This window comes from Pavona decussata, unplaced genomic scaffold (genome assembly GCF_977016875.1).
Source record: "Pavona decussata unplaced genomic scaffold, jaPavDecu1.1 SCAFFOLD_38, whole genome shotgun sequence".
NCBI lineage: Eukaryota > Metazoa > Cnidaria > Anthozoa > Scleractinia > Agariciidae > Pavona > Pavona decussata.
Genome location: NW_028145460.1, coordinates 1,308,345 through 1,333,137, shown reverse-complemented (window position 1 = coordinate 1,333,137; position 24,793 = coordinate 1,308,345). Strand labels below are relative to the sequence as shown.

Below are 24,793 nucleotides of genomic sequence, written 5' to 3'. Positions count from 1 at the left end.
AGCTTATGCGTTACATTTTTAACCTCACCTGGAGAGGAAAAGTTGCTGAGTCGTTCCCAACATACCCTGAAACAACGTGGCTTTGAATAGACAATACTCGACACGTTTCAGAGGATTCCATTAGGGTTATGTTGATAAAATGATCAAATGATTGCTGCGCGTGAACTCCCGCGTTCGATTAAGGCTTGGTAACCTCCCAAACATCCGATTACACTCGACCTACCGTATTTTTTTTAAATACCATTTACCATTTACCATCGATAAGGTGATTTTTGCGAATTGTTAGCGTTTAAAGGATTAAAAAATAATAAATAACCAGCGGAAAATTTACAAGACTCAAATAAAGGCAGCAAAACCAGCAAAAATGAAATAATCAGTATCAGCGAATTGGACCCGGTTGTAAGCCTCCGTATTTACATGGCGACTTTTTTGTCCCTGATGGGTCAGGTACTTTGTAGCATGATCCCTATTTGACCATTGTGGATTTCGCCAGGAACGAAAAAAATTTTCGATTTCTGTAATTCTTCTTTTTTTTTACGCAAGAAAATATTGGCTTACATCAAGAGAAAATAAACTTCACGAACAAGCCGTTCACGATCGTTCACATGTAGGTCATGGTGCGTAAATTGATCTAAACTGGAATTTTAAACGACGTCATCTTTGACCCGAGCTAGCAGGTGATAATACATCACATCAACATACATTCTCCTATTTCAGTCTTAATTAAAAGGGTCCTATGTCAGCCCTTGTGTATATCTTATTCTCGACACCTAATTGTTATCTCGTAGCGTGACGAGCTGTGTGTGTAGAAGAAACTCAGCTCGCGATCGATCTCAGCTCGACATGTGACATAAAATTTTACAGTCGAACCAGGTCAAGCGTACCCCCCTAGACTCTATTAATGGATCGATTACTTGAAAATTGAACCCATTAGTCGTTTCAAAGAATGCATTCATTCGTTCATTGTTAGCGCGGATCAATGCTCAAATTAAAATTCGATTCTTATTGGCTTTTAATTTTAACATTGATCCGCGCTAACAGTAGAAGCAATAGCCTGTAAAATTTAAACTATAGTACATTTGAAACAGCTCGTTCGTTCAAACTGTTCCCGCATGTTGTTGACACGTTCATATATTAAAGCCATTATGCAAATTTGGTCATGGCAAGAGCACAAAGTCAAGCACTTGCTGAAATGAGCCGGGCTAAAAATTCCAATTTATCTTTCATGAATAGCATTACCCACCTTGTTGCATGAAAAGTATGGTATATATGTCATCAGACTGTCCATTATACCGCGAAAAATAGCGCAACGCATGTGCCGAAGGTCATTGCCATTGTCGAAGGTCAACTGAAATGAACATCTTCGCATACTTTTCGCTGAATTAATTTGCATATACCTCAAAAAGAGAACTGCTTATTACGATAAAACGCTTCCAATTTTTTTTCTCATTTTTTCAACAACTAACGGAATAAACGCCAGTGTATAAACGTAAAATGTCCACTGATTTAGTGATCATTTAACTTACCCGACAGGACCCATTTTCACCGTGCCTGGTTGAAAATGGCGAATTTTCTCTCTGACAGTACGCGTTGACTGCTGCAAACTACGAGAATGCTTTTTGGAAAATCCGCTTTTATACAAATCAAGAATTTCCGCTCTGAATATGTTGAAAAGGGTTTTTTTTCCGGCGGGCTTCCTGGTTTTGTGGTTTTATGCATTGTTCGTATAATCCAATCACAAATCGAATTTTGATTTGAATACTTGAAACGACTAACGGCTTCAATTTTCAAATAATAGATTCATTAATAGAATCTAGGGGGGTACGCTTGACCTGGTTCGACTGTAAAGGTAGGAAAACAAAAGGACATTGTATTTACTGTTTTGGACTCTAGAAAACATTGTAAAAAATGTCATTGGTTTCTATGAAGCGTTTGGAATTCTGGGAAAAGTCTTTATGGATTCTGGGAAGCATGTTGGATTCACGGAAGCGTTTGGATTCTAGGAAAAGTATTTATGGCTTCTGTGAAGCATGTTGGATTCTGGGAAGCGTTTAGGTTCTAGGAAAAGTGTTTATGGATTCTGGGAAGCATATTGGATTCTGGGAAGCGGTTGGATTCTAGGAAAAGTGTTTATGGCTTCTGTGAAGCTTGTTGGATTCTGGGAAGCGTTTGGATTTTTGGGCTGCGGAAGTGCTTTGAATCCTGGGAAAAGTGTTTATGGATTCTGGGAAGCGTTTGGATTCTAGGAAAAGTGTTTATGGCTTCTGTGAAGCTCCCCCCTACTCCCCTCATTGGGTTAGAGTTACTGGGCGCAGAGTCTCTGCAGAGTCCCACCCTCACCGGTCCACCCGCCGAGGGAGCTCCGAAAACGTGATGATCCTGAAAACATTATATAGGACGCGACAGCGTCTTTCCCTCCCATGTGGGACACATTTTCTTAGACGTGCACGAGGCACAGCCTCGTTTTGGTGCGAAGCATGTTTTCGTCCTAAAGATGCATGATCACGTACGAAATGTGTTTAGATGTTTTTATTTTTGACTTGTGCATTGAAGTTTAGAATTTATTACTGCCACTTCCAGCGGATTAGTAGAGTTAGTTTTCACGTGCGTGATCCGCAATAGATACACAAGCGGTAATGAACTTGAACCCAACATGACCGTTCAACGGAAAACATCTGCCAAATTTTTGAAAATCCCGCCAGTTTTGGCGAACAACACAGACTCGTTTTGGTTATCGGCATGTTCAGATGGAGGGATACAGATGTCCAGTTCGTCGCAGGCTTCAGTTTATAATGGTTTCGATCTTTGTACTGTGTATTTGGTAGAAGGATTTCGAATTTCGAGGTAAGTTTCGTATAATTTTTCGATTGCGGCGACGAAACTTGATTATTTCCGTTATTATCATTAATCTCGCTAATTTCTGGTGTTTTGCAAGATATATAGTTAGCGTTTAGCTTATTTTTATTGATAAATCGATTCCCTCTTCGATTTTACAAACGATAGTTCTTCTCTCTTTTTTCCTCGACCGTTACCGACGTCATCCGCCATTACACTGATCCGTTTGGAAGCCAACAAAGCGCTTCAAAGGGGGCGTGTCCTTCCCTTTTATAGGATCGCTCCGTGTTTAAGGCGGGGGTACACCTGAAAGCCGTTTTCACGCCGCTTAAAATCGGTTCAACGGACATATCTCGTTCGCGTTTCAAGCAATACAAAAACCCTATGCTCATTACACAAATCAATGTTTTGGGCTGTTTTGCAAATTTCTGGGTGATTTTTAGGTATATTTGGGAGGAGATAGTTTTTCTCAAAAGAGTAGTAAAATGAAGAGAAATAAGAAATGTTGAAGATTTAGTGAAGTTTTAAAATTAGAATTTGTAGTTATTAATTAATAGACGGATACCAAGTTAGTCCACTAGAAGCCCGGGGTGCTCTTGCGTGGGTATCAACTGTCTATTAGTGTTCCAAAAATCATTTTCTTTCTTCTATCCATTCTTAAAACCTCTTCAAAATTTCCCTCAAATTCGGGTGTACCCCCGCCTTAACAATTATTCCACGATCGCGCGTTGGATTTGAGATGATAGAAAGCCAACGAGGCGCTGGCTATAATTTTCTCATGTCCAACAAGCGCGAGTGGAATAATTGTTCTATTAAAAACAATCAAGAAATATTGCTAGATCTTGCTGATTTCACTTTGCAAAAACCACCAGAAGACAATTTAATGGTCGCTATTCCTCGGGCATGGTATAATGGCTCATATACCATGGCTGCTAAGCCAATCAAATTCCTGGAATTGCATTATACAATGATCCAGTTTTTAATAACCTGCGATATACTAACTTCGAGTGTCGAGGAGAAAATTGGCAGAGCGCTTTAAACAAGTCACGAACTCGGAAGATCGTCTCCGGCTCTTCCGCAATAAAACTGTGCTTTGTTATCAATGTGTTGAATAATAAAAGAATTCATCTGCTAAATCTTAAGGAATATAACCCTGATTTCAGCCGGCGAGGCCGTATATTCCGCGCAATTTAATTGTTAAACATATGCCATGGCTGATTTCAAACCAAGTGTGCAAAATTCAACAACATGCAGTCTGAATATTTATTGTATATATACAAGCTTGTCAGCATCCTAATCAAGCTACTGGCCATGAATTTAAGTCTTTGCCTTAAGTTAAAAAGCTTGATACTTTAACGAAACTGAACTAGCGATGCCGACTAAACGACGTACCAAATAATTCTCTCATTACAATCATACGTCCTCTCTTACGCTTCTGAGCTATACGCAACAGCCTCTCTCTAAATTTGCAAAGTTCTCGGCTTCGGTTAAAGTCAATAATTAGTTTTAAGCGCTTACACTCTAGCGCACAAAACGAAGTCCGGGAAATGCTAATCAAACTATTCACTCTCTTGTTTGCGCTCGTAATTGTCACCACTATTTCCGGGAGTTATCCATGAATTCTTGGGTTTCCTTCGTGTGTGGGGATCTTTTATTGTGGGCCATCTTCTTCTTGAGTTCACTTTGTCTAGGGGTCAAATTCTCTTGGGATTATTCTCGCTTGGGGTTCACTTTCAAGATGAGTTCCGTTGGGGGACACTTACTCGGGGGATTACTTTTCTTTGGGTCACTTAATTTGGGGACTCTTTCCCAAGGGGTCATTTTCTTTGGTTGTATCTCGCCCCCTTACCTGGGGAGCAGGGGTCCTTATCCTTGAGAGGGTCTTCATTAGGGGGAACGGGTGGGAAGGCATTGCTCTTCTCACCACATTCTTTCTCACTCTCTCTACTCACTCGGGCGCCGGATATTCGCAAGTTGTTCACACTTTAAGGGTAGTGTATGCGTGGCTGGGTAGGGGAGGGGAGGGTGATCTCCTGTCATTTAAGGGTGTTTTTTTGTCCAGAGCAGGGACAGGGGAATCGCAGGTCAAGTCAGTGTTGTCTATAACTGAAAGCCTTCTCTGGGCATGTTGACTCCGGCACAAAACTGGAATTGATCGGCGTTTTGATCTATGCCTGGCATGAGTTTGTCATCCTCGTCTTCACCGCTGAAGTAGTATTCAATAATCTCGAACGCTTTTCTGTAGATTTCTTCGTTGTCGTGGCTCTGAAGAAATTCAATCTTGTCAAGACCTAAAAAAAATAGCATTCCATTTAATCCAGTGAGTACATAGTCTCCTTCGCAGCCGCCCTTTGGGCTTGTCACGCAACGCGCTCCCTTGCGTCACGAGCCCAAAGGACGGCTAGGCTGCGAAGGAGACTGGTGAGTGCATTACTATCGATAAAATAACGTTGAAGCAAGTATCCTTCGCAGACACTTCGGTAACGAAATGCCACGTTCTAAAATGATGATTATAGGTTTAAGCATAAGGGGTCAGGAATTCCAGCATAGCTACACCAAATAACCTATCGATACTTATACGTAACGAAATTGTTTAACAGTTGAGCAAAACCCAAAATGAATATTCATACGTCTTCTCCCTGAAGGACGAGGGTTGAGGCCAGAGGGACGATTTGCTACTATTGTATGCTGTTAAGGACGGTGCCTACTTTTGTTACTGCACATACGTTCTGCGCATCTCGATATACTGGGGTTTCCTATGGGTGGTGCCTACTAATACAGGGATATTTTTACGCGGTTTAAAACTAAGCAGCGAAAGCAGAACTCAGCAAGTGCTCTTGGCATCCAAAAAGAAAGTTAGGGATAGCCATGCATTTTTCGGAGATAATAAAGCTTCAATTTGGGAAAAAAAACGCCATACATTGCTTTGTATTTTTTGTTTTTGTTTTAAATAATTATTGCTTCATTATCTATCAAAAATGCGCGGTTACCCCCAATTTTCTTCTTTTTGGATTTCAATAGCCCTTGCTAAGATTTGCTTTCCCCGCATAGTCAAAAACCGCGCAAAAATACGTCCTTATTAGTAGGCACCGTCCTTAAGACTAGTATCAGTGTTGAATATTAACCACAAATATTTGATCATTCTGAGAACTTTACAACCGACAACAGAAAGTAATCCACCTGTAGCTGGGTTTGATTTCTTATGCTCGCTGGTTAGTAAAAAAGCTCAAGCCGAATTACTCCGTGACCTTGTAACACGTTTTCCCAACGCACTCACCGTAAGCTTCTTCCACCATAACAGCAAATTGGTTGACGCCATCTGTTTGAAATGAATCCTGTTTTCCAACTCTCAAGATGTTCTCTAATCCACTGAGCGCAACTTGAACAATCTTTGAATCCATGACAGTGAGGAGATCACACAGCGGTTTGATGACTCCTTGGCTAACAAGGTACCTATCACAGAAAAAGACAGCTGTATTAAAGGGGAAGTATCATGCGAATTTGATGTCATTTCAAAACCCAAAAATATTTGTCTGTCAACAGAAACATAAAATAATTGTATAGTTTTGTTATAAATTATCACCCCAGTGTAATAAAACTGTTGATTACTGCCTCTGGCTAGAGACAGAGTAGGTCGGAATGGGTTGAAACTTGAAAAATGTTAGGCTAATGTTCTTAAGTTCTCGCATTTTTGTTTTCAAAATGCACTAGAACAGATTACGAGTTTTTCTTTTCAAGAATTTAGTTGAACTCTTTCCTCTCGTTGTTCTAAAATTGTTTGTAGCTATGTGAAGGTCTTATTTCACCATTTTTAACCAAACTGGTCAAAAACCACGTGAGACTTCCCTTTTAAAACATACAAGCAGGTGACAACCTACTGCAGCTTATTAAAGCAATAAGCCAATGACAGGTTATACGGGTTGGCATAAAGTTTTTAGTCAACTTCTTTTTAAAAACAAATCTGAGCATACACTAAGATGAACAAAATAGTCTGGTTAAGCCAAGTTCATAACCAGGCAACCTAACCCCTAATATCAAAGAACAAATTCTCCCAACTTGTCTCCATATTTTTCTTGTACTGGGGAAAAGTTATTAAAATATCAAGAAAATTCACCTTGGGTTAGCATATCCTTAATTTTGATGACCTCAGGGGTTGAATAAGCATTGATATTACAAGGAGAAATTTGATTCTGATCACTTTTAGGGCTTAAAGAGTTAATGATTTTTTTTAAAGTTGTAACAGGCTGTTCCCAACAAAGTACACACCTACAGACAGCTACATGCAAGGGGCGACAAGGCGACTCTCCCTGGGCATGACAAAATAAAACCCTCTCCCCACCCCACCACAGGGTTCTAGCCAGAGAGGTGTGCAGGGCTCCTATGGGCACCTACTTTTGGAAAAATTCTGTGAAATTTCTTTTTTAAAGATTTTGAAAAATTTCATAGGGGACATGCATCTTGGACACTCAATTTTCATTCCCTCAAAGCTTGTCTAAGCAGCATCTAGGTAATACCAACTTTATCTGTTCGGCCGTTCCTCCAGATGTGGCATTAGTAATGGCCCAGGCAGCTTCCTTTCTTGTTTTAAACTCTGCCTTGCTAAGAATCTCCACCAACATTGGAATGATATTGGAATCAATCACTGCCTGTATTAAAAGATAGAAATGTGGACAGTTAAAAAAAGCAAGTATCCAGGTAAATTATGATGAAGCATATAATTTAGATTATTGTTCCTCTGAAGTCAAAACTTGAAGAAAGTACGTCATGAGTCTCTACCTTACTTAAGTTGAAACCTTATTGTGATAATTTAAGGATGGTGCCTACTATTGCTACTGCACATACGTTCTGTGCATCTCGAGATACTTGGGTTTCCTATGGGTGGTGTAGGTATAGTTTTGCGTGCTTTAAAACTGTGTGGAGAAAGCAGAACTTAGCAAGCGATTTTGGTGTCCAAAAAGAAAATTGGGGGTAACCATGCATTTTTCAGAGATAATAAAGCGTCAATTTGGAAAAAAGCGCCATACATTGCTTTGCATTTTGCTGCTTTTTAGAATAATTGTTGCTTAGTTATCTCTAAAAAATGCGTGGTTACCCCCAATTTTCTTCTCGGATTTTAATAGCCGCTACTAAGATCTGCTTTTCCCACATAGTGACAAACTGCGTCAAAAACTTTGCCATCAGTAGGCACCGTCCTTAAGTGAATACTACAGAGCAGGACTTCCCTGCCAAAATGTCTAATACATTGTACAGAGGATTCTTATAAAGACCCCATTCACATTAAAATTATCCAGTTAATATGGGCCACTTCTTTTGGCCTTAATCAATATGACCAGTTGTTAAATCAAACCAAACTTCTGTGGTTTGGATGGTGTTCATATTAACAAGATACCTCTGTACACCAAGGCTGTTGCTTCAAGTAGGTGGATGAAAACCTTGAGTGTAACCATTCATATGAAAACTACAGAGCAGTATTAATTTTTTTTCCCATGGCACAAACTTCTGAGTAGAATGAATGTGAGACTAGGATGGTGACATGTACAAGATGAAAGCTATCAACTAATCATTAACTTTGCGCAGTGCTATTTTCCCATCAAGAAATGTTTGAAAGTTTCTACCCCGGCACCTGACCTTTTAGTGACAAACCGTTTTTCATTTATTTTTCCTCCATTTCAAACCATTCTTAACAATCACCTCCCATGAGCACACACCTCTCTGCTTAAATCTCAACCACTCAGTTTTGGTCCCATAGGAGGTTTAACTGCAACAATCCCTACCTGTATTTGTGCTCTATTGCCAGCTGTGATGTTAGAAATTGTCCAGCAAGCCTCTTTTCTTATGCTTTCTCTAGAGTTACTAAGTAAATATAATAGACTGGGCAAAGCATTGCAGTTAAGGATCACCTAGAAAAGAAAAAAAAAGAAACAGGAATTTTATTTCCACTAGCAAGGAAAGTTAGCAAAGAGGCACAGTATTATGAGGGTTGGTTTCTAAAGAAACTGCATAGCGGAGTCGGTAGGGAGTAGAAACAAATGTTTGGTTTGTCAACAGAGTGAATCCAATTTTTTTAGTTGGGCATAGTATTAGTTACACTTGACATGCCAATTTCTTTTCCACATACTCAGATATTTTAAAATAACTATAATAATATGCAGTGAATATATTTATATAATACAGTAAACACCCGCATAAAAGAACAAGTGGTTTAAGAACCTCCAGGCTAAAATTCGTCATTTTAGACACCTGTTATATTAGAACGGTCAACCTTACCATAAATATATGAAGACTTATTCAGGCTGACCTTGAAAAAAGTAGTTTCTTAAATGTGGGTGTTTACTGTGTTGGATTGGAAAAATAATAAAAAGAAATGAAAATTGAAACTCGCAAAGGATTCCACCTAACATGTAACTAAGGGCTTTGGAGGATTTCAAGGGAAATTGAGATATTAGTGACCCATTTGAGCTTATCTTTATGAATCTACTGGATCACTCTCCTTGAAAATCATTGCATAATTATTCTTGTTCCCTTCTTTCCCTGATGTGCCTAAATTACATCAAGCTTCGTAAAAACATTTAAGGACCACTTCACAAGCTCATCTATTGGCAATAAATTAAATTTGAAATGTTTATCCTTCAAGTAAACAATTTCACATAACCGAGGAAAACAAAGCTTTGATCTTTGACCATGGGTCTTGGCATCCAAGGTGATCTGGGATTCTCTTTTCTATGCTCCTTCCGTTTTTTTGCAGAATGTGGTGATATGACCACTGCAATATCACAGCACTTGTTCAACGACTTTCACTGTCAATTTTTATGTAACAATAAATTCCCAAAACAACCACCTCAGAAATTATATTTGTAGAGGAAGGCCCCTTGCTTGCCTATTGCATCAAGATAAATGCCCAGTATCTACTAGGCAGCAAACAATAGACTTCAAAAATTCATATTCTCTGAATTAAACAGCAACAAGCTTGCACACAAGACATAACCAGGGAAATCTTTTCACATGGGATTGTATATGTTTGCGTTCGACGTTAGGAGAATGCATACTATTTGTGTCGCTTCTTTCAGGATGCTATGCGATTTCAGGGTTTGGGCGCCATCTTGGACTGGCTGGCCACTCGCCTCGATTTCATGCAAGACATTTGAATACCGCTGGCTACGTGAAGTCCGGCGGGTTGACTCACTTCGGTCTGGACACCATGCAATTTCAGGGTTTGGGCGCCATCTTGAACTGGCTGACCACTCACCTCGATTTCATGCAAGACCTTTGAATCCCGCTGGCTAAGTGATGTCCGGCGGGTTGACTCACTTCGGTCTGGATGCCATGCAATTTCAGAGTTTGTGCGCCATCTTGGACTGGCTGACCACCTGCCTTGATTTCAAGCGAGGGCCTCAAGATTGAATGCACTTTGCTAATCCATGATTATTACTAGCTGTTAACAGTTCCCCCACAAGAGCCTCCATTGCAAGCTGGATCCAGTTCAATGCCAAGAATGCAATTGAGTCTATTTAATGTAGGTGGTAAAATTGCCAGCAGCTACTAAATGTAAAGGATCAACAATTTTAGAATAAAATGTTTAAGATCTTACCTGGGTCTGCACATCATCGCCAGTCACAATATTCCCCACTGCTCTGAGTGCGGCGGAAACAACATGACTAAGTGTGTGCCTGATGAGAGAAGTAAAATGTAATGTTATTGAAGTACGAGGTGTATTAGATTATAAACTACTACAAACACTGTGAAAATTATGAGGGAAAATTAGAAGTTTGAGGTATTGTCTTTCATGACATCTTTCATAACTTACTCTGTTTTAGCAATTTTGATGTTTAAGGTAGAATTTGTACACTCATTCAGCCACATGCTACGCAATACTTAAGCATTTTTGCCAATGTAATTTGGTTTTCTTTACCATATTCTGAATTCTGATCTCCATAACATGACTGAAAACATAGCACGTTTACTGTACATCCTACGATACAGAAATCGTGCATAATATCCCGACACTTGGCTAAAATCAGGGGATAAATCAGGGGATATTCCCCAAGATTGAGCTGGTGTATGAAGCAATATTGAGCAATACTGGCAATGTTGTTAGACATAATGTACAGCCAACAAAAAAATGGCTTTTCGTATTAGGTTACTTTTCAAGGCAGTATTTGGTGAATTTTTTTTTCTTATAACAGTGCCGCCGGCTCTTACATTAACAACTCCACTAATCTTCTACAAACACCGGAATCTATAACAGCTTGGATCTTTTCATTTGGGCCATCTGAGAGATAGGACAGGGCCCAGCAAGCATCGGCAAGGACATCTGGATCATTAATAAAGAGGAGTCGAGCCAGTACTGGTAGGCAAGCCGACACCTGGAATAAATGTGAACATACAGTAACTTGAATAAACAATAATAGTATCATCGTCATTATAATCAATATCACTGTTTACTTCAGATCACTGCCATTACAACCATCTTCATCTACTCTGTCATATCGCTCTCGTTCACTTTCACCTCATTCATCACTGTTGTAAACATGGTTGTTACTGTTATCATTGTCATTTTTGTTACAAATGCCACGCAGAATCATGCAGAAAGATTGGAATACTGTCTTTAGACAGAGACCTGAGAACTTCAAATACTACATGTATATCCCATTTTAGACGTAATATATCAAACACGAGGAAGAGTGTTTCATCAGATATCCAAACACTGAGAAGCAGGTTGAAAAAATGAGGCGCAGCCAAGTTTTTGGATATCTGATGAAACACACTTTCGAGTGTTTGATATGGCTTCTCAAATGATCAATAATTCTTGGAGAAATTCAAGGCTAAAGTTGGCTAAATTTTATGGTAATTAGGATCACATATCCAAACCTCTGTCACGGTAGTGATTTTCTTTGTTTTTTCTTGATGAATTATTAATGAGTTTGAGAAATAAGTTTTTGAAATAATGTTTAAGTATATAAGTTTTTAGTTCTGGAAAGACAAAAGGGACAGTGTCACCTATTTGGGATGTTGCTTTGAATGGCCAAAAAACACATTTGCATCGAAGGAATCGTTAAAATAATGGTACAGTTTTGTTAACAGTAACCCCTCTACTACACAGAAACTAGTGTTAGTTATCTTTGGCAATGGATGGCAAAGATTGAAATGGATTGAAACTTGAAAAAATTGGTTCTTCCAGTCTATTTGGAGAAATTGCTCCAAAAAAAGTGATTATAGTCTGTTCTTCTTCAGTTAATATTTTATTCTTGGTGTTCTAAGAGCAATTCTTTGAGGTTTGCAAAAAGGTATTTTGTCAATTATTTGGGCAGTTTCGACCAAAACACAGAGAAATCTCCATGATAGTGCCCAGGCTTTAACCTCTTATTAATTTAGCAATTCTAATTAATTAAGGATATTTTAGACCGAGACCTCTCCGCATATCACCTGTTAGTGAGGAAGCTTTCCTGATAAAAAATATCATTATTGTCATCTTCACCATCACTACACTGATATCATCATCACCACCACTGCTGTCACCATCTTGACCAAAATTGCACTCATCGTCAACGCCATCATCGTCATCGTCACAATCATCATCATCATCATTACACCAAAATTACACGTACCTTTGAAAAATCAGGGGGTGGATTTTTTCCTCTGCACAAATTGGACAGCGCCCAAACTAGATTCTTTGTCATTGACAGTCTTGGCGATTGTTTCAAGAGTCTGCAAAAAAACAAAGATTCATTAAAATTGGTCAATCTTGGGAATAAGCAAAAAAAGGTTCAAGCCTCAACTTCACCATAACTAAATGTCACAGATTCAGTTCTCTAGACGCAGGGAAAAATTTAAAAAGCATTAAACCTGAAAGTCACATTTTGTAAATTATTATAATAGTTTGTACAACTTACTCCAGGACTGGCTGTAACATTCCTAAGTTAAGAACATAATCTCTGCACTCTGCACTGTCTCCTGCAATGTTCCCAAGAGCCCACACAGCCTAAAGACAAAGTGGCATAAAAAAAGACATAAGTAATAGCTATGGCTCTCATATGAGGATTTTCAAAATAGTTTCACAAGAAAGCACACATTGCACTATAAAGGTCACACACCAAAATATGTGACCGTGAAAGGCAAAACAGACACTAACGGAAAACCGTTCAAATAGCAAAAACACACGGATGACAAATGGTTATCGAAAGGTTTAACAGTTTGGTTGACCATTCGAACAGATGAATAATTATTTGAAAGGTTTGGTTGGCCATTCGAACTGATTATCAAACGGACTGGTAAACCGTTTGAACAAATCAATAAATCATTCGAATGGTTTGGTTAGCTGTTCGAACTGATGACTAAATTGCTCAAACGGTTTGCAAAATCGTCCCGAGCGGATAGCTTATGTGCTTGAGCGATGTTGTACTTTGCGTTGTTAATTTTCATTGTAGTTAGCGTTGTCATCATGCGTTATCAGTGATGTCAATTTCAAGAACTTCTAGTCTTACGATCCAAAAAAAAGAACATAATGTCATGCTGATGTGGATCTAAATCCGTTAAGTGTTTTGACCTTGATTCCGGTTTGGTTTGCTGCTCCAACGGCTTAAGCCCTTTGCAAAATGGTTCCAAACAAATGGCTTTACATGCTTTTAAAAATAGAACGGGCAATCTTTAAACTTACGTCCGATAGTTTAAATTTTCATTTTGGTTTGTGTTGTCATCAGACATTATCTATTCTTGTAAATCGATCATTATGCTGTGCTAATGTGGACTGCTTTGAGACCTGAATGATGAAAATATATTAAAACACATTCAAAACATTCGTTTGGTGCATGGTAAAATCTCAGATTTAGTCAAACCAAACTGCTGTTTGTTTTCAACAATGTCATCAGAGTTGTCAATTTCAAGCTCAGCCAGTTCAGAATTGTCGTGTTGAATGATCTGGTGCTATTGATTGTCATAACAACTGTTGCCATGGCAAAATAATGACAGTACTGCAGTTGCACACATGGCTGTGCACATAACTAACAACAACAGCGACTTTTTCCCTGCTAATAGAAGAAGAAGAAGAAGAAGAAGAAGAAGAAGAAGAAGAAGAAGAAGAAGAAGAAGAAGAAGAAGAAGAAGAAGAAGAAGAAGAAGAAGAAGAGGAAGAAGAAGAAGAAGAAGACGACGAAGGCGATGGAGAAGGAGAAGGAGAAGGAGAAGGAGAAGGAGAAGGAGAAGAAGAAGAAGAACCTTTATTGATTTATACCGCTCAGGGTAGCCCCTTCAGATGCAAAAAGCTGTCTGTTATCAATGGGAGCCCTGAGCACAACACTGTACTAAAACTATAGTATACAATGCAAATACACTAATTTAGAAGCAAATAAATATGAAATACCATCAAGTAGGCTCATTAAAAAGAGTGCAACCATAGTAACAGAAAGATCATTTTGCGATCTCTGTTCTCAAAGCAGGAAGATGTAAAAAGTTGCTCTGTCTAGTGGCGTGGCATGGATGGTATAATTTTGTAATAAGCGCCAGTTTTTTTGTTCAGTAATGGTTTACTCGACTAAAATAGACTCTTTGGCAAGAGCTTGCCTAGTCAATACATAATATTGAGAAAAATTTGATATCCACTGCAATAATTTCTCCTTTCGAATGGATACGCCGAGATGGATGTTGAAACTGTTCAAACAGAAGTTCTAGTTGGCGAATGGATGCAATAACGGTTTGAAAGGATGCCAGAACCATTTGAATGGATGCAATAACCATTCGAACGGATTCCAGAACCATTTGAATGGATGCAATAACCGTTTGAAAGGATGCGAGAACAGTTCCAAAGTATGTGAGAACTGTTCAAACGGATGTGAGAACTGATCGAAAGGATGTGCAATTAACTTCAAAGGGGTGCCCAAACCATTCAAACGGCTTGTTGAACGCGTTGAAGGGATTTTTTGAGGCGTTCTAACAGATAACAAACAAATAACGAACGGTTAACCTCTTGGAACGGATAACAGTAAGTGTCCGTTTTACCTTTCACGGTCACATATACCCATTTTCAAGGGATGTATGGTTATTTAAATAAAGCTAATAGTCTGGCTTCTTACTTGTTCTTGTACATCTACGTGAGGAGACCCAAGTAATTTGATGAAAACCGGCACAGATCCTGCTTGCACCACACACTGTGTTTGGGGAGAGGTACCTGACGCAATGTTTGTAAGTGCCCAGGCAGCCTCAAACTTGTAAAACAGAATGAAAATGGTTACATTTCTCAATGACATAGCTATTCAACAAGAGGAATTCCCTCCCCTGGATGGGCTATAGCAGAAAAGAGCACATCTGCAGTGCCCATCAGATTGCTAGTTTTGTCCACAGCCTATGTCTGGGTTATGCTGATACAAAACAAAGAAAGCAAGGCCAAAGAATATTGTAAGTTTCAACCATCTTGTAATAAACCAAAACTTGGTTTCTACAATGATATCAATTTGGCCTTGCTTTCTTTATTTTGTATTCAAATTGTCAGATGGCTCTGGATGCTGATACAGGTTACATGGAAAATTTGAAGAGTCCACAAAGCCAAAAGCTGAGAAGTTTGGAGCCCAACCTGTGAAATATTAGGTGTCACAGTGCCTGTTAGGCAGCATCCTTGAGTTATCTTCAACCATTTCTTTCATGGTGTTTTTTCCTTCGGCCAACTTAATTTTGTTCTTGTTTGTATCCAGAAGGGGATGAAATGGTGAACTTCACAGATCAAAACAGTGGTTTTGCAGGTCATGCAAGGAAGCACCACAGTGTTGGATGTGAAACACTTGCTCCCTTGATCTTAATACAATCAAATCTCAGTTATCTGGGGTGTTTTGTTACCCAGACACTTCAGTTTTAAATACTTGCAGGTTGTGATCAAAACAATAATTATTGTGAGTGACAATAGTTCAAGTCATTCCCTCAAACTTGTTTTCTTTTTCCCCACATTGCCCAGAAGAAAATGATCGAAAATACATACCTGTAACATGCTGTTGTCATCTCGTTGTAAAAAGTATATAAATCTTGGTATCACTTCACATCTTATTACGTCATCAATTGGAGGGTGAGGTTCTAAAACACAATATTGACCATGATCAATTAACAAGGGATATCAAAATTGTGGAAAAAAATGTCAGTTTAAATATTAATAAATAAGTTGTAAAAGTACCACAAACTTTTGACGTTCAACTACATGTATGGAAGCAGTACATGAAAACTGTTGCAGTTGAAAAAACTGGCCCATTCCATTTATTGACCTGAGAATAACTTTCAACAATCTTAAATGAACCACATTATTCATTTCAAACTTGCAACATTGAATTGATTATTGTAAACTATCCGCCGCAGGCTCATTTGAAATCTCAATCTTGATTATCAAGGCACACGGTATTCACACAAAGTTTTGTTAGCGCTATTTCGGTTCAGCAACGTTTCTTTTTGTCTGGCTTTTCCTACATGATAGTTCACGGTATATATAAACCTTAATTGTAAACATTTACAATCTCTTCTCTTACAGGGATGGAAAACACTTTACTTGGTTCGTAAACATTACCGAGTACATTTCTGACAGCCATCACTGTCGTGTAACCCAATCAACATTCGAGATTTCAATTGAGGCTACGGTTGAAAGATTACAATAATCAATTTAACATTGCACATTTGAAACAAACAATATGGTTCGTTCATTAAAAATTATTCACAGATTAAAACGTGGAATGCACCAGGTATTTTCACTGTAAACAAAAAACTATATAAATGCAGCTTGAACAGCATGGTTTACACTTTAGACATGCTAATTCAATTAAATCATTGTACAAACCTTTGGAAAGAAGTTTTCTAAACTTTTGCATTGCTGCTAACTGTTTTTCTGGATCCTCTGAGTACAAAGCTTCAACTACATCTGGAGAAAATATTCCCTACAAAATGCAAACTCATTTCAAATTTCATGCCAGAAATATTTTCCACTTAGTGTTAGCACATTAAACTTTAATCTAACAAGTAATAGCAACACATTAAAATTGTGACATTATATGACTAGAGGTCTTACTGAAAAACTTCAGTACAAAAATTCAAACTAATGCTGTATGACGTTTCGATGATACTACCATCATTATCAAGGTAAAGTGGCTGTTTCTTCATGGTTTGAATATAAATGAGTGAAAACAATATTATAGACATTTTGTTTCTTTTGTAATTATGTAAATATCTTAGTGCAGATAGAGTCGACCAAACTTTGAACCAACTTTAAACATGGCGAATACCAAAGGACAAGGGTATAGAAATCTTATCAAATAATTTTCTTAATTACTGAATTTCAAATTTAGTAGTAATTAAGTAGCACGGCACAACTCGACTTGAAATTCAGATGGCATTCATACTCCAGCAAGACCTAACAAAGCTAGGTACACAAGTCATTATTTCACAATTTCTATTTCTTCCATAATTCTTAATAATTACTGTTACCTTACTTATTAAAGCTAGTGTTGTAATTTAGTTACAATTTTAACTAGTATGATATTTGTAATTTCTCTTTTCCTTCTTTCCCCGCCTCAATTAGTTAACTACATGCGGGTGGAAGTATGTTTTGCATTAATTTATTTGCTTGTAATAAAATAACGTTGTTGTTGTTGTTATTGAGAGGTTTCATAAAAGTAATTGCACAAGCTCTTGCTTAGAAGAAATATTGCAACTTTCTTTATTACTCAAGAATCTTAGTGTTTACCAATGAGTGCTAATTTAAAATGCTCAATCAAATGGAATATTTGTTTATTTTGAGTAGTCTAAAACAAATAAATGTACAGGTTCACAAACAACAAATCACAAACAACAAAAATGAATTTGATGTAAGTACGCAAGCATCATTTAAGTTGTTACCTAACGTTCACGAAAGGTCATCATACCAAATGAAATGACTTTTACCATTCGTGACGTGGAATTAAGAAATTATCCTAAATTTTAGCGAACAAAATGAAATGTATTCTATACCTATACGTGCATATAAGGCGATTTTCACAAGTGAAATTTATAAACTAAAATATAAGGCATAAGCTTTATTCCTATGAAATGACAAAGTTAAATAGTCCAGAAGTCCATTGATGTTTCTCAACTTTCATTTTTTCCGGATTCAAATGAAGGAAGAATTGATTGGCTGCATGTGCCAAAATTTCAAATTAAAACTTGTTTCGAAATATTAAAGCTAAACAACTATTTTAAAAAAACTCTCCTTATCAAAATCTGGAGAATTCCCATCGTTAACTTACACTACAGACAAAGGTACCTCGAGCAGGATTTGAATTGCGACACCGAAGTAGCTTTTTACCTGACCAACGTGGTTCGTGGTGAGCAGCGCCTCCAGTTCAGAACCTTGACTTGAAGATTTTGTCACATCAACATTTCTGCGCTTAAACATCTGCGAAAACACACCAAAGGCGACACAAAAACAGTCATATTATCCAAAGACGAAGTCAGAAGCAGAATCGATCGAGATATCGTGTAGAAAAGCACGCTGTCATTTTTGTACATTTAATACTCACTTGTTCCTCACGCTTGGCCTTACGAATTTGTACCCCTTCTTCTTCGCGCCTTCGTCTCATTTCTGTGGAATCTAAGGCCTTGTTCTTGTAGGATTTCAGTCGTGCATTCGCCCGAGTCGCCATCTTCAAGACGGATCAAGGGAAAGCACAAAATCTTACAAAGAAAAGACGGCTATGAACCGCGAAATTGAAAATGTCTTGGCGAAATTTTTCGGCTCTACTCTGGGTGGCGTGCTTCCACATGAAAATGTGCGCTTGCGCAACATCTGTGGGCTCCAGTCTCGCGCAAAACTGAGTCACGGAAGCTTTGCACGAAAAAAAAAAAAAAAACCACTCGATGTACATGTCTTACAAGGCAGTTCTTTAAATTTACTTGAAAAAAATGTTACAATGAGGTTCACGGAAGCTATTAAAGCTGGCAATTTGTAGCATATGAACGAAAAAAAAAATAAGCTCGGAGTCCTTCGTTTATACAAGGCAAGGCAGATCTTTTAATTTTCTTGACTAGTCTGAAATGTCAGCCGTCTCCTCCCCCTAACCCGCGCCCCCTGCGGGTTAGGGGGAGGAGACGGCTGACATTTCAGACTATTGAAGTGACTTAAAAGAAGCTAAGTCAAACTAACTTGATTGTTGCCATACTGATTTCATTCCTCTTACCAAGAATGAAACCTTCAGGTTGTAATGAAGCCAGCTGAGGCAAAGTCCAAACTGAAACTCTGTCCCGGATGAAGAATTTTTATTTAGTTTTAAAACTTAATGGTCAGGCGCTTTACAATATTTGACAGTTTCCAATTTGCTGTAACCTTCAAGTTTTTCCCCTTTTCTGTTCCAAAATACTGAACACCTCGCTACGTATTTTTATATTCTGACACTGGTTGGAGAAAATTAATAAAATGCAGATGACCGTTCTGACATAGAACTACATACGGATTAGCAATTTTCTCTTGGCGAGCTAGACACATGAAGCCTTGCTTTTATCCGATAAATATTCGGCTCCTTGGAGACATATTACCGCTCTAAAAATGACCGTGTGGGAAGCTATTTGAACTGTGGATTATTGAAACGAATAATTTATTGCAATAATCACCTTCCAATTTTATCCTTGGTAGGGACGCTTGATCTAGCTTCACCGTAAAATCATTTCCTGGGAATTTCATCTCCACTTGGCCGGAGAACTCGGATTTTCTTTTTCCGAGAATATGCCGGCGGGACAAAAATTTTTCAGACTTTAAAAGTTTTGTTCGGCCCGGTTTTTGCCCGGTTTTCTTCGTCCTGTACAGCCTGTTTTGATATACAGTGTACGTTACTAACAAAGAAAGGTTGACAGAACAGCTGGGGGGTATGTACTGCATATTACTTTTTCTTTTCCAATATTTCGTTAAGAACGGCCGCCCAAGTTAAGATATACTCCCAAGTATTGTTTCTGAACAATAGCCTATTGTTAGGGCCTTTTCTTATGAGCCCGGTTACCGGGCTGGCCCGGAAGGCGGGACGAATTTTGTCTTCTGTTCATATGCGAAATTTAATCCCGGTTACCGAGATGAAAAATGTCCTAAAGGCCCAAAATACCCGTGGACCCGCGTTCCGACATTTATTCAGGAGGCTTCAACACAAATACAAAAACATCCTGAATAGGGAAATCGGGAGGTTAACCCTGTATAAAAACAATTTCCCTGACTTGTCAGCGACCTTACAAGCCATGCTCGGTTAAAATTGTTTCGTCCCGGTATCCAGGCTGGAGTGTTCATATGGAAAAAATTTCCAGCTCGGTTACCGAGATCTCGGTCGCAAAAACCGAGATTTCGGTAACCGGGCCAGCCCGCCTTCTCATATGAACACATCGAAATTTTTGTAAAGAAAAGAGTGGCGAAGCGAGATCTCGGAAACCGAGCCAGCCCGGTCGACTGGGCTCATATGAAGAGGAATAATCTTTGGTTAAGAAACAATTAGCTAGTAAAACTCAACGACAAAATCAAACGACGTCTCGGAGTCGTCCATCTTTGGAGACCCAGGGGCAGTTAGTAGGGTAACGAAACTCCCTCAGTTTACCCCACTAACTGCCCCTGGGTCTCCGAGGATAGGAGTCGTCATGCCGGATACCATTTTCAAGTTCGGTGAATATCTTACACGAGGCTTCACCAATGGGACCACCAATAAGCCAAGCTTCGCTGTGTATCGCTGTTTTGGCTTCCGGTATGAAGCAAATTGGATACAGCAAGTCTGACATGGCCATGTTTACGATGAAAAAGTTTACCGACGTGTTCTCATTGCCTGAGTTCTGTAAAAAATTATTCCAATAAAACAGTTTCCGACCAGGGAAACTACAGCGATTATACAGTTAAAAAAAAAAATTTCAAGTTCAAAATTAAAAATTATAAAATGACGATGGCCTCGTGAATCTTGTCCCGACACCTTTGCTTTTGTCCTTTGTGTAATTTTAGCAGTTGTTCTGATAAGTATACGTTACGCAGCAAAATGCAACACTTACCGGAAAAAAAGTACTAACAATTGACGCCCAAAAAGAGTAATAAAGGAGTCCGCCAAAGTAAAATGTAATAACTCTATGGATGGATAATGTTATAACGCAAGATCCAGTGAGCTAATGACTCTCAATTATGGGTATCAGCGGCCAAAGTAGACTGCGCAAAGTATATTTAATCGAGCTTCACACAGACCTCAAGTATTTCTTTTAAGAAATATTTAAAAATATTCGAATTAAACAGGTGCTAGATAAGAAATTGTAATAAATGATATAGATGTTTTCTTTTTTTAGTAAGGGACACAGACATGCTCGGAAAATGAAAATCCGAGTGCTCCTGTCAGGAGTCGAACGTAAGACCTTTCACCGGATTACTAGTTCGGATGCTCTACGACTTAGCTATTGGAGACTCAGGTTCAGAGACAAATAACTGGCTCAAAATGTAATAGTAACGCAGACTGCAAGATTTTATTACGCTAAATGTTATATTAACGCCGAAGTGCAATGATTTACGACGCAAACTGTTACAGTAACGCAAATTGTAATAACTCGTTTTCTGGCGCAAAATGAAGTTTTATAGCAACGCTCAATGTAATATAAATAAAGTAACTCACAAATTTAGATAAGATTTTGAACGGCATTTATTCTTTAAAATATTGTGGAGAGAGCAAACTGCGTGACCTGCAAATAACTGCCCACACATAATGGTCAGTTCATGTGCATCACTGTCAAACTGTTTTGCTGCAAATGATCCTGCTCATGCGTAACTGAAACCACGCTCTTGCGTGTAAAATGGCAGACTCCTGCAAGGCAGCGCGCGCGTAATCGAATGATAAAGCAATTATCAGAACTAGGAGTTATCGCAAAATATCGTGATTTGTCAGTGTCTCGCGGATCAATTATTTGCCTCAGCCTTCGGCTTCGACAAAATAATTAGTCTGCTCGCCACTGACAAATCACGATATTTTTGCTCAACCTTGTCCAATACTGGTTACTTCTTATTATTCAACACATTCTAACACTGCCCAAATATCGCCATGGTGCACTGAATATTCTTCGTCCGTAGTCAACAGATATCCTGCGATATACGTAGTTTCGTGTATTGGCCAAAAAAAGGCGTAGTTTCGTAGTTTCGGGTATTGGGCAAAAAAAGGCAAAATAAACTGATCGCTACCAGCTTTTCTGAAATATAAATGTGCTCTGTTATCTGTGTGTTGAATAAAAAAAATAATTATTCTGCTCAATCTTGTGTGGAATTCCCCTGATTCTACGGCCTCGTCGGCTAAGTGTCAGGCGATAATCACCGCGATTTCGCAGTATAATTGTTAAATATTTGTATATAGAACTCGCTGGCAAACCATATTTTCAAATGGTATATTATATCTTGCTTTTAAACATTTACACTCCGGCTTTAACTATGTGAATTTGTTGAGCAGTCTCTTTAGCCCTTGGCGATAGTTTCCACAAAAAAGGAAACAAACACAAGGGTTTATAGCACAATTTGCGTGAGATACGAAGTAAGCAAGAAACGAATAGCGTGAAATACTACAAGGAGGCCTGTCCCATGCCAATAAGACTAGCAAGGTAATGATGCTTCCTGGTAGCCAGCATATTATAAACACTAACACGATAGCAATGGCCATCTTTAGCACCTTTCTGTTTGTTTTCGCACGCTTTTCCTCGGCACCGCTGTCGGATTGTTCACCTGGAATCTTCTGTGACTTCAGTTTAAAAAGGATGGCGGAGTACATTAATGCTAATAAGATGAAAGGGATGTAAAATAATACTGCAAACAATGATACAATATATATTTTGACGGTTGATGAATCTTCAAAGATGCCTTCCCACTGGCTCAGACACATCAGCTTTCCTTGGTATTTAACAAGCTCTTGGGCGAATAAAAATGGCCAACTGAAAGCTATCGCGACAACCCACGTAGCGAGGATCACGTAGGGGCATAGTTTTGAATTGATGAGTGGAGAACGAAGTGGGAACATAACAGCTCTGAATCGATCCACTGTTATAAGAACCAAGCTCTGAATAGACACGGCACTGGAAACAGCCGCTATAAAGCCGGCGAATATCTTACAAGAAGCTTCACCAATGGGACCACCAATAAGCCAAGCTTCGGTGTGTATCGCTGTTATGGCTCCCGGGATGAAGAAAATTGGATACAGCAAGTCAGACATGGCCATGTTTACGATGAAAAAGTTCACAGGTGTTCTCATTGCCTGAGTTCTGTAAAAAATTATTCCAATAAAACAGTTTCCGACCATTGAAACCACAGCGATTATGCAGTAAAGAACGGTTTTGCCGATCACTGTTGTTGTAGAATTCAGAGGATTGCAGTTGTTTGATCCATTTATCGTTGTATTCATGTTTGCTGACTTGTCATCAGTTTAATTTGCTTGGTTTTTACTCCCTTGGCACAAATGTCTGTGGGTTGTTGAGAATAGGCGCTGTGGTTAACTGAATATTGAATAATCATCTGCATGCGTAAGGAATTAATAATTTAGAGGGGACGTATCACGCGAATTCGATGTCATTTCAGAACCCCAAAAAATTATTTGTCTGTTTGACAGAAACAAAAAATAGTTGTCTAGTTTTGTTATAAATTATAACCCCAGTGCAATAAAACTGTTTATTAGTGCCTCTGGCCAGAAACCGCAGAGTAGGTTGGAATGGATTGAAACTTGAAAAGTGTTAGGGAAATATTTCTCAAGTTCTCGCACTTTGGTTTCCAAAATGCGCTAGAACAGATCACAAGTTGTTCCGACTTTTAAGAATTGAGTAGCCTTCTTTCCTCTAGTTGTTCTAAGATTATTTTGTAGCTAAGTGAAGGCCTTTTTTCAGTATTTTTAACAAAAGAGCTGGGACTCGGATTTTTTTCCGAGTCTTCTTTTCTCCCTTATTCACATTTAAGTAAACAATGGCAAAGAAAATACGTTCGTTTTTCTTAGGGAGAAAATAAAAATTGGCATTGACACTTGTCAAGTAAAATTTACTCGTGTGTTTCCAGCGGCCTTTTAACATAGCAAAACTGGAGCTACGGGAAAATGCATAGCTTGCGAGAGCTGATGCTTTTTCCGGCTTAAACACTTTTTCAGGCTTCGCTTTCTTAGGGATTTTAAACGCCAAGGGAAGCTTGAGTGTTTAAGTCTTGAAATGTTCATGATTAGAAAGAAAAGGCCGACACCCAAGCGGACTCTACTGGCGCAAAACTCTTTATTTAACTGTCAATTTTCTTCAGTTCCGTTCTTAAAATCGAATTCAATTTACATGTACCTGCCACAATTTCATGTAATATGTCAAAAACGAGTGCGATTGCTTCATCGGGGTATCCATACACCGAGAAACAGGTGAAACCACGAGGCCGTAAGCCGAGTGCTTTTATAGTTTCGAGGTGTCTGGATACCCCGATGAAGCACGAAGCACGAGTTTTTGATATGACTAATTTATTATTATTTTTTAATTTATTGCAATTTAATGACTATCAATCAATTAATTAATCAACAAGGGAAATAAAGAAAAATAGCCATAAGGACGATTTGTAAAAGAGTTCTAAAGACCCCATATACAAACAAATCACCTAATTAAAAAAATGATTATGATCCAACACACGTTTGATTTTCATCTGGGTTTTCATTGGGTATCAAAGCTCATGCACGTGGCGAATTAAGCCTCTTTTATTCTGTATATTACTTGTGCCACCTATATAAATTTAGTCATATTTCACAATCAGAGATGACATGAAGTCGTCGAAACGTCCTGTAACTTTTTATCGCTAATTTCAGTTCCTTCTGGCATGTTTATCAAAATGAAAATCATCCTCATCAAAACCGGAAAAAGCGTCTGCTATGGCAGGCTATACATTTTCTCGTAAGGCTCCATAGTACACTTAATATTCGTCGTCCGTAGTCAACAGATATCCTACGATACACGCAATTTCTTGTGTCGGGGAGAA

The 24,793-nt window shown here is 38.6% G+C and overlaps 2 protein-coding genes across 3 annotated transcripts in view; both read right to left on the bottom strand.

The window, feature by feature from the left end:
• The window catches only part of LOC146483492 (pyridoxal kinase-like), a 34,023-nt gene extending 33,827 nt beyond the window's left edge, over positions 1 to 196 (bottom strand). The window contains exon 1 of one of the 2 annotated variants that reach the window (XM_085105701.1): positions 29 to 196. In XM_085105701.1, the coding sequence (XP_084961827.1) occupies positions 29 to 121 (93 nt within the window). In that variant the 5' untranslated portion in view covers positions 122 to 196. The remainder of the gene's footprint in view (positions 1 to 28) is intronic. The other variant, XM_085105702.1, reaches the window with a different exon arrangement.
• A 3,888-nt stretch (positions 197 to 4,084) lies between these two features.
• Positions 4,085 to 18,589, bottom strand: LOC146483491 (importin subunit alpha-7-like). The gene is made up of 13 exons (XM_085105674.1): positions 18,351 to 18,589; positions 18,137 to 18,226; positions 16,637 to 16,733; positions 15,797 to 15,888; positions 14,901 to 15,032; positions 12,726 to 12,814; positions 12,441 to 12,540; positions 11,035 to 11,198; positions 10,424 to 10,502; positions 8,610 to 8,735; positions 7,354 to 7,481; positions 6,113 to 6,288; positions 4,085 to 5,126 (listed from the first exon to the last, which is right to left on the bottom strand). The coding sequence occupies exons 1-13, from the start codon at positions 18,471 to 18,473 to the stop codon at positions 4,936 to 4,938; spliced, it is 1,587 nt and encodes a 528-aa protein (XP_084961800.1). The 5' UTR covers positions 18,474 to 18,589; the 3' UTR covers positions 4,085 to 4,935.
• Positions 18,590 to 24,793: the final 6,204 nt, after the last annotated feature.

Excerpts from the sequence above, each read along its gene's own strand:
- LOC146483491 (XM_085105674.1), bottom strand. The coding sequence starts at position 18,473 with ATGGCGACTCGGGCGAATGCACGACTGAAATCCTACAAGAACAAGGCC. Across the intron at positions 18,227-18,350 it reads AGGCCAAGCGTGAGGAACAA|ATGTTTAAGCGCAGAAATGT; the intron begins GTGAGTATTAAA and ends GTGTTTTCGCAG. Across the intron at positions 15,889-16,636 it reads TAGAAAACTTCTTTCCAAAG|AACCTCACCCTCCAATTGAT; the intron begins GTTTGTACAATG and ends ATTGTGTTTTAG.